This window comes from Leucopleurus acutus, assembly GCF_964270905.1.
Source record: "Leucopleurus acutus genome assembly, chromosome: 7".
In the NCBI taxonomy this organism is placed as follows: Eukaryota; Metazoa; Chordata; class Mammalia; order Artiodactyla; family Delphinidae; genus Leucopleurus; species Leucopleurus acutus.
Genome location: NC_139150.1, coordinates 112,454,288 through 112,464,323, shown reverse-complemented (window position 1 = coordinate 112,464,323; position 10,036 = coordinate 112,454,288). Strand labels below are relative to the sequence as shown.

Sequence of the window (10,036 nt, the reverse complement as noted above, 5' to 3'; positions counted from 1 at the left end):
TGGAAAAATATCCATATACCTTATTTTTATTGGTTTTATTGTTTGTATTGGTTTACACTGAACATTTAAAATTAGCCTCTCATTAATTGTAGACATTGCCCCAATATTGTTATACATTTTTAACATCTTTATTGGAGTATAGTTGCTTTACAGTGTTGTGTTAGTTTCTACTGTATAACAAAGTGAATCAGCTCTAAGTATACATATATCCCCGTATCTCCTCCCTCTTGCATCTCCCTCCCACCCTCGCTATCCTCACACTCTAGGTGATCACAAAGCACCGAACTGATCTCCCTGTGCTATGCAGCTGCTTCCCACTAGCTATCTGTTTTACATCTGGTAGTGTATATATGTCCATGCTACTCTCTCACGTGGTATAAGATAGCATTTACCCACTCTGTTTCTTACTTTCCTCAGATGTAAAATGAAAATATTTGAGGACATGGTAGCTAAGACATTTTCTAGACTATTTTCCATTCTATGTCCATTGAGTTCATGCTAGTCCTAATGCACACATAATTTCTTCATTTCATAAATATTCTCTCTCAGGATGGACTTGCTTTCTATTTATATATTCCTTGTCCCTGTACCTTAGATATTTATAAGCCTGAGGACTCTGTGATGTGCACATGTTATTAGGATGTTACTTTCTTTTCTGAGGCACTACTTCTACAGTGTCTGTGCTGCTCTTGGCTTCTCTTCTACTTAGCACTTGGGTCCTTCATGATTAGGTTGAAGTGAATTTCTTCATCTGTCAGTGGCTTATTTAGGTCTCAGGACAGATGTTCCATTTTTACAATTTACTTCCCCCCCCATTCCATCTGTACAATTTACACCCTTATTGCAAGCACTTGGATGACACTCTTTGCATTTTCTGTTGATTTTTATGGCGGTTTGGCCCATTATGCCTGATAGACTTCTAAAATCACTCACTTACTCCTGTGGAATTGCTTGTGTCTGTTTCTTGAACATGTGAAAACGTATTTACCCAAGTGATGTGATCCTTTTCTTTGTTTTTTTGCTGTTCTCCTCCCAACACACAAGGCAACTTGTCTTTGCCACAGTAACTTTGTTTCTCATTTTTTATCATCTGCTGAATTCTCAAAAAAGAGGTCTCGGTGGAACTGAGAAGCAGTGGTTTGTGTTGTTTGTTTCTTGACATTCTCTCCTTCTTTTGCATTGATTAGCGCAGACCCTTGTTAGAAGGAATTTATGTGCAAGTTTTCTCTCTGAACATTTTTTAACCAAGTCAGGTATCTGTTCTCTGAGGACACATGAAATACAGTAGGAGCGTTTTAAATGCTGGAGCTGAGAAAATGGGCAGTAATTGTGCATGAACCAGCTGATATCAGATTTTACTTTACTTAGTGAACTTAGAGAAGTACTACTTGAAAGATGGCCTTTTTAAAAAAAATCATTTTAAAATTGAAGTATAGTTAATTTACAATGTTGTGTTAGCTTCGGGTGTACAGCAAAGTGATTCGGTTTATATATTTACTCAGTTTATATATATCTATTCTTTTTCAGATCCTTTTCCCTTATAGGTTATTACAAGACATTGACTATAGTTCCCTGTGCTATATAGTAGGTCCTTGTTGTTTATCTATTTTATATGTAGTAGTGTGTGTATGTTAATCCCAAACTCCTAATTTAAAGATGGCCTTTTTGATTTGTGTAGGCTGTGCTGTAATACCTAGAAATAACAGAGGAAAGAATGGAAACAATTTAAAGAAGGCAAGTAAAGTTAGTAAAAATTTGCTGTGGGTCTTTGAGCCCTCCTTCTGGGCCACGTCCACATGTTCCGTGTGCAATATATCATCTTAGTCAACTCGGTAAGATAACAGGTCATATTCTTAGCCCTTTTTGCATTCTGTGTTCCCTCTTTGGGTATTCTCATAGTTTTAATAATTATACTTTCTTAGTTATGGATAATGTGACCACAAGGGACCAAAAAACAACCCAAATAACCTAAAAAAATATTACAAAACCAGAGAAAAATCTCATGGACATCAACTGCAAAAAGGTTGGCTAGATTTCAAAAGAACTGCAGCATCACTAGGTTTCAGTTGTGTCTTTCAGGCTTCATGTTTTGCTTCTCTCTGTCCGTCTACTTCATCTCTGTCCCCCTCTGTGGTCTAAGTTTTGCAGGCTATTTGTCAATAGTCTGTCAGAACTGCTCCAATATGCAGTATTGTTCTCAGACCAAGGCAAGAGGAAACACTTCCTAGGGTCTGCTCCAGTTTTATCCCTCTTCTAGGCTAGGTTGTGGGTACCTGGGGTCTTGAATTCTCTGATATTCTAGCCTCAAGCATCCTATCAGAGCCTATGAAATCCTTCTCCTCAGGCACATTCTTCTGAGGGCCGTCCATGCAGTAGCCATGTATACCCTTGGGCCCTGGCATGGGCTATGGACAGAGGTCTGCGGGGAGTGGATGGACCTTGGACATGTGAGGCCCTGGCTTTATGGACAAAGCTCAGTGCAGAAAGAGAAGGGAGGTGGGCCGTGATCCAGAGCCACTAGCCAGTTCTCCCTGTGTCTCTACATCCTTGCTGAAAATTTTGAGGATCCTGAGAGTTCTATACATAATTCTGTCATCGTAATGATGTATTTATCTACATAGGAGGCTAGCACATGTTCTTCTAAACAATGTGTTAGCTTAATTTTATTACATTTAAATACTTAGATCCATGACGTATGGGATTCCATTTGCAGTTTTGCCCTGGATCCCAGAAATATTATAGCGGCAGCATGCCAATGTGAATATCTACAAAATATTCCCCAGTAACCAACTGACTTAGTCTTTCTGTCACATTTCAAATTCTCTTGGGACAGAAATTAATTTTTCTAACTTGAGTGACATGTTCATGCTTGCAGGTTTCACAGGTATGTCTGACTCAAGTTATTTAAAGTTAAATCTATTACCTTCCACTCCTAATAGGCTAATTCATGCAAGGCATCCTTACTGCGAACATTCTGAGCCAGGCACTTTGATAGTCACCGGGAGCAAGATGATGAGTAGAACCATACGTCGTTCTTGTTTGGATGCAATGGAAGAGACAGGGTCCATGTTTGGATGGGGAGCCCCATCAGCTCCTTCGTTGTCAATTCCCAGATCTTCAATTTATTCATGATTTGGCACCTTTCACCTTACCCATAGCCAAACAGGTATCAAGCCTGGTTGATCTTTACCTCTTAATTGTTTTTCTATTTGTCAACTTTACTTATCCCTACTGTTACTATCTTAATTTCATCTTAGTTACCTTCTCTCACCTGGACTGTTACTTGAGCTTTTATCTCGTTTTTCTGTCTTCAGTATCGTGTTTCTCAATTACATTAAAAAAATAAAAAAACTGTCACCTTTTTTACTTGATTATGATCCATCAGTCCTTGCCTGCCGGCTCCTGTTTCCTTACTGCCCTCACTCGCCCATCCCCTTCTAAGACAAATACTAACTCCGTATGGAATGAAGTCTAATTTACCAGGGAGAGAAGGCCTTCCAAGAAGAGTTTCCTACTTACCTTCTTCCTATCTTGGTCCCCACTCTGTCAGTTAGAATAATAAATATCAATAGTACCAGCCTCTTCTTTCTATTCCTTTGCTCTAGATGTTTTCTCTGCCTAGAACACTCTTTCTCAACAAAATCAGACTTCTTCCAATCTCTCCTATCCCTTACCCCAAACATACACACAACTGTGGTTGGGTTCCTTTTAGATGTGCTTTTATTGGAAGCACTCATGCATGTGACTATCAGAGCATCTACCTAAAGGAGTAAATCGCACACAGGCACACAGACACAACAGACATTCTCTCTCTCTCTCCCCTGAAGGTAATCATTCCACCAGATTTTAACTACTCAAGGGAAGCATTATTTTTTTTTTTACCATAAAACAGATCATCAATAAATATATTAACTAAACCAAAAATGTTTGGTGACTTGTGGTTTCTCTGATTTAACCTATCAGAGTTCTCTTTCTTTCTTGTTTTTTTAAATATTGATCTTCTTGTTCATCTTGTAGCCCCTCTTGGAAACTTTTCCAGAGAAAACACTTATGTCTGTAAGACAAATCCTAAAGTGAATACTGTTGCTTTGAATTCGAGCAGAATAAAAAGTTCAGAGATTTTCACCTAGATCCTTGCACTTACACTGAGTAAACTGAAGCTATTCATCCCTGACATACAGTGATATAAAAACTCTTCATTTTCAAATGTCTTTAGCCTGCAAATAGGGATTTTTATTCTAAGTATCTAAAGGTGACCTATATTCTAAGATTATACCATCACAGGAATAAAGGAATAGCCTGGTGAAATAGTCTGTAAGTGTATAGGTGATTACTGAGTGGAATTCTAATACCTTGAATCCCATGGTGTATACCTTATGACACATCAGGAACCCAGCTACACTGGGCAGGATGTAGAAATGATTTTGGCATATCTAAGATCCAAAAGTTCCTTAGGTGTGTCTTGTGTTACTTATATGAATTAAGTAAATAGCAGCCTGATTTATCCATTCAACTTGGCCGTTTCAATCCAAGTGGATAGATCACACATCATTCAATACCAAAGAGTTTCTAATTCTCCTTTGATTTTTTTTTTCTTTGATCAACGGGATTCTTGGAAGTGTGTTATTTAGTTTTCAAATGCTTGAATATTTTCTATGTTTCTGTTATTAATTTCTAATATAATTCTGTTGTTAAGAGAACATATATTGTATAATTATATATATATACATATATGTATATTTTTTTTGGCTGCGTTGGGTCTTCGTTGCTGCGCACGGGCTTTCTCTAGTTGCGGCGAGCAGGGGCTACTCTGGTGCGATGCGCGGGCTTCTCATTGCGGTGGCTTCTCTTGTTGCAGAGCAGGGGATCTAGGCACACGGCCTTCAGTAGTTGTGGCTCGCGGGCTCTAGAGCATAGGCTCAGTAATTGTGGCACACGGGCTCTAGAGCACAGGCTCAGTAGTTGTGGCGCACGGGCTTAGTTGCTCCGCAGCATGTGGGATCTTCCTGGACCAGGGCTTGAACCCGTGTCCCCTGCATTGGCAAGCAGATTCTTAACCACTGTGCCACCAGGGAAGTCCAGTATAATTATAATTTTATTGAGATTTATTTTCTAGCCCAGAATATGTTCTATTAGTATAGAATGTGTTAGGTACTAGGAATACCAAAATAAATGAAATAGAAATCATTAAGTCACATTATTTTTTGTCTAATAGACATGTTTACAAATTATAATACAATGTTAAAAATATAAAAAATATATGTACAAGAGTCTATGGAAGATTACTGTAGTTTAGCCAAGGAGCAGGTTATGATTTAGAGAGAATACTTACTTTGTTGGCACAGAAACAAAGGATAGCACACAGGCAAGATGCACTATATTTATGGCAACCTTAGGAGTTATTGTTTCTCTCTTATGTAGAAAGATTTAGGAATTAGTGAAGTCAGGTCATAGGCTCAGGGTATAATTTTCAAAGCTTGACAATGAGATGGTGTCATTAAATGTGGGCCAACAGAGTAAAAAAATAAATCTTCATTGGCCTCTCCAGCAATTTGAAGACTTTAATTGAAAATTCATGTAGTTGAAAATTTTACCTAAATTTTATTGTATTCTATCATTAGACCAAGTCTCCCTGGATGCAGAGCTCCCTTGTTGAATGCTGATACACATAATCTAAACGAGAGGCAACTTGTCCAGTCTATGAAGGACTGCATTTGTGAAAGTGTGTTTCTAAATCTTGAAGTGTGCACCAATTCACAGCAGCAGATGCCTGTGTACAACTGATCTCTCTCTAAACAGCAGTGTGTAGACAAAGAACCAGTGGGCTCTGGAGAATAATAATATCATTTTCTCTTTATTGAGCACTTATCTCTGAGGAACTAAAGTGATTTACAAGAATTATCTCATTAGTTCATATAATACTCTTATGAAGCGAGTAAATGGTATCTTTGTTTTTTAATAGAATTCTCCAGGTAACCTGGAAAATTTGATTAGATAGGTGAGCTGGATTCATAACATCCTAATCTAAGAAAAACTGTCTTGCAGACGTTGAAAGCATTATTAACATTCAAAAAACAATTTTGTAAATCCTAAAGCTTTTAGAGTACATGCCAGCTCAAGGAGCTGGCCATATTTACAGGTGGTTTTGACAAGGTGCATTTTTAAGAACTCACGTTTTATATTAAACATTATATATTTATATTTATTTTATATTCCATAAGATTTTATGGAAAAACCCGAGCAAACTTTTTGGCCAACCCAGTAGATTCTCTCTTAAATCCAACCAATATATTTTGAACATCTGCTATATAAGAGAAAGAAAATCAAAGCATGATACCTTTTCCAGAGAGGTTTTTATCTTATTGGTATGATACATTTTAAAAAGAAAATTTTAAAAAGAGACCCTTAAAAGGATATCATAGCTATACATGCTGTATAGATATCTCTGTCTCTGTCCCTATCCAAAAAAAAAACTAATGTGGCACAGACAAAGAGAGTCGTTATCTCTCAGGAATAAGGAGGAGACTATAAGCAGATCCATTTAAGGAAAGGTTGATGGTAAGTACAGTGTTTCATTGCAGTCTAAATGAAATGCAGTGCCTCACGGTGGCCTTCAGAGCTCTGCATGGATAGCCTTGGTTGCCTAGCCAGTCTCATTAAACAGAGAACTCTCCCATATTTGGTCTGCTTTCAAACTTCTGATGGTCTGCCACATCCTCGGTTTCAGCTGATGGCCTTGTACCTTATTTCACCGAGAACATAGAAGCAATCAGTAGAGCATTTCCATGAGCCATTGCTCGTATTTACAGGTGTATCCTCACCTGTTCTCACGCACACTGGGGGCTCCGTCCGGATACGGATGAACTGTCTGTGATGCCATCACTCGTGTACTAGATCCTGTCCCCTGTCACCTACTCAGGTTTCCTGGTGCATCTAATCTTCCTTCTCCAGTGAATCAGTAGTCAAGCATGCTCTTACTTCTTCCATTTAGAAAAGTATTCTTGATGTTACTGACTTATTTCTCCTCTCGCTTTTATAACAAAAAACTTCCAAGGAGTTGACTGTCCTAGCTGTCACTAATGATCTGCTAGCCTCCAATTCTCCCATCAGACCACTCCATGCAAATTTATGTTGTTCAGGTAAGCGGCGCTTTACAGACTTATTACATCTAGGGGTCACGCCTCAGTCCTCTTCTCCATTGACCTGTAAATAATGTTAGACCCAGTTGACCCTCCTTTTTAAAAAACCTTATTCACTGTTTTTTCTCCCCTGGTTTTCCTCTGTTTCACTAGCTATCTGGCCTCTGTCTTCTATGCAATTGCCTCTGGATCTTTCAAATTACTTAGCGTGGTGTGGAGGGATTGGCAGTTCATTTTCTATTACATATTACATTCAAACATATCGAAACTGTTCGCTGTTTCTATTAACAAACAAAGCTTGCTTTGTTTTGATACTGCGGCTGCAGGTTCGTTTCAGTGAAAATTTCCTCTGATCTCAGCTGTTAAGAGCTTAGAGGAGACCTAGTCAGACAGTGACCCTCCTAACTGGATTTAGTCACCACCGGCTTGAACTCACTGCGTGCCCCTCACCTTTTGCTTTAATACAGTTCACCTTGGAATTGTCATGTTGGGATGAGAAGGTGCCCAGCTTGGATGTTAAACCAGCTCCCAGAGTAACTCCTAGAGTGACTCAGAGAATAGCCCCTGTTCTAGTAATTGCCCAGCACTATCCTCACACAGCCTGTCTGGAAACCTCTACAGCAGGCGTGTGCGGAGGCCCGAGTGATGGGAGCCATCACCTGGGCAGCGGTCAGCTGGCACCTCTGAGTAGCTGCAGAAGGACCGTAAGCAAAGCCGTCTTTCTGAGAACCTGAAGTTGAGTGAGGACAGTCTGAAAGGAAAAGCCATTTAATCCTGGGACCCTGCAGTTTGAGAGAGAGATCAGAACTCCAAATATTGCTTTGGGGTCCATCAGCAGATAAAACTAATCTTTGATATTTTCAGTGAAGATGAGCCCCCCTAGAGAAAAGACCTCTGAGTTTTGGGGAGTGCGGGGAAGCAGACGGTAGCCTGCGTGGGCTAGTCCGTGGACAAGTGTGTGAAGCGCCTTCTCATGCTGCAATTGAACCTACGCTGGTGACACAGAATGAAACAGAGCACCACTTCTGCCCTACACTTGCATGTCTTTTTTGAAAATCAGGCAAACCTCCCCCTTAAACTTGAGGAGTTGAAGTTCAAATTGATATTCTTTCAGGGACACTTAGGAATAGTTCTGAATCTTTTAAAGGCCACAGATTCATTGTGGTTTTAGTAAAAGCTATGCATCTTTCCCTAGAAAATTGAAAATGAGTGTATAGAAACAAGACATAATTCTGAAACAAAAAGTCAGAGGCCTCCTGGGTACTAGTTCTTTTTCACAGCAAACATGGTTGGTGATTTTATATATTCAGTTGGAGATTTTTGCTGCTGCTCTCTTAAATTCTCTTGAGATTTTGTTGTTTTGGTGAAACAGTGTTGACTCAGAGTTAGGGTTGCTAAGTTCTGTTGTCTGATTTCATCACTGCCTTTTGTGATTCTGCCCTATGTTATATTTTGGGGGGGACAGGGGAACGTCTTAGGTTGGAGCAGTTTTCTTATAAACTGGTAAAGTACACAAATTCTGCAGCATAATGGAATCATTCTGCCTTTTCTTGTTCATTTAAGTGAGATAGAGAGTGTATTTTAATATTTTAAGAGTATTTTAAAGTATTGCCTCTTAAAACTTCAGGAAGATTTGACATGTGAGTAAACAACACTATTTGATAGAAAGCCTTTAACAGAATTTTTAAAAGATTTTAAAGTAACAAATTGGCTTTATTCCTCTTTTTCTTATTCGAAAGAGCGCCAAATGTATTTCAGCCTCTTTCCAGGTAAGATGTGAAATGACGTGAAAAGTATGTTCAGAATGAAAATCTATTTCAGAAGGCAACAGCCATGAGGAGAGAGGCAGAGGGGAAGATGAGGTCAAGACCAATGCCAAGATTCAAGTCAGTGTAGGTAAACTGAGAACTTGATCTGAGCATCTAATCTTGAAAGGATGCAATATTTGAGATGGCTCTTTTGATCTCAGGCAGTGATATAAAACACTTTCAGCAGACCCAACTGAGGTCAAAGTTGAATTTCCTTGTTGAAGAGGGGGACAAATATTGCTGCCATTAAATCTATTAAAGAATATTAAAAGTTAGCCACATTTAAAGATAGATATTAGATACAAGGGTAATATCACAGAAATTAGTATCATGGTGTAATTCCAAATGTCATCACTTTGACTCGGGATCTTGATACAGGATGTTGGCCATACTTAGTGACAAATTTGATAGAGTGAAAGTAAAAAGATCCCCGTAAACAAATGAAGTCAAAATATGACACCATCTTTCTAGAAGTTGAATATGTAGATGGGGTGACTTCTCTGTAAATCTGTGAAAGTTTTCCATATTTGTACCTTTGTTTTCTCACCTTTGTTTTCTCTCTCTCCCACTCTCTCTCTCTCTCTCTCCCCCTCTCTGTATATCTCTCTGTCGCTTTGTCTCTGTATGTATGTATATATATGTGTATATGTATATATGTAAATCCTATAATTAATGAAGAGTGTTACTCCTGTATTTTTGCTTGAATATATCCATATCTGTATCAGTCATTGGCCACAATTTATATGCCGTTTGAAAAAGAGATCTCTCTTTTCGACCCCCTTCTTATCTAATAATATCTACATCTAACTCAGTTTGAATATTACTGCAATTATGAAGCCATTTGGACACTTGACATTATTTCTCTGAGTAACAATAACTTTTGTATCAGTTAAGATATTCTTGGCTATGAGAAACAGAAGCCCGGTTTGAAGTTGCTCAAACAGTAAAATCTATTATCTAACTCTTTATATGAAGTATAGAGTCAGGATGGTTCCAGGGTTGGCCGTTCAGAAGCTCAGCATCTTGAAGGATCTAGATTCTTTCCATGTTTCCACTTGGAAAAGCCCAGTGTGGGGATGTTATCTCCTC

The 10,036-nt window shown here is 38.7% G+C and overlaps 1 protein-coding gene across 1 annotated transcript in view; it reads right to left on the bottom strand.

Annotated features, from left to right (window-relative positions):
• Positions 1–7,708: 7,708 nt before the first annotated feature.
• Positions 7,709–10,036, bottom strand: part of LOC309963851 (inactive polypeptide N-acetylgalactosaminyltransferase-like protein 5) — a gene marked incomplete at both ends in the record, with an annotated part of 4,567 nt that continues 2,239 nt past the window's right edge. Inside the window, 1 exon segment of the mRNA XM_082842371.1 lies at positions 7,709–7,869. Within this exon segment, the coding sequence (XP_082698497.1) occupies positions 7,709–7,869 (161 nt within the window).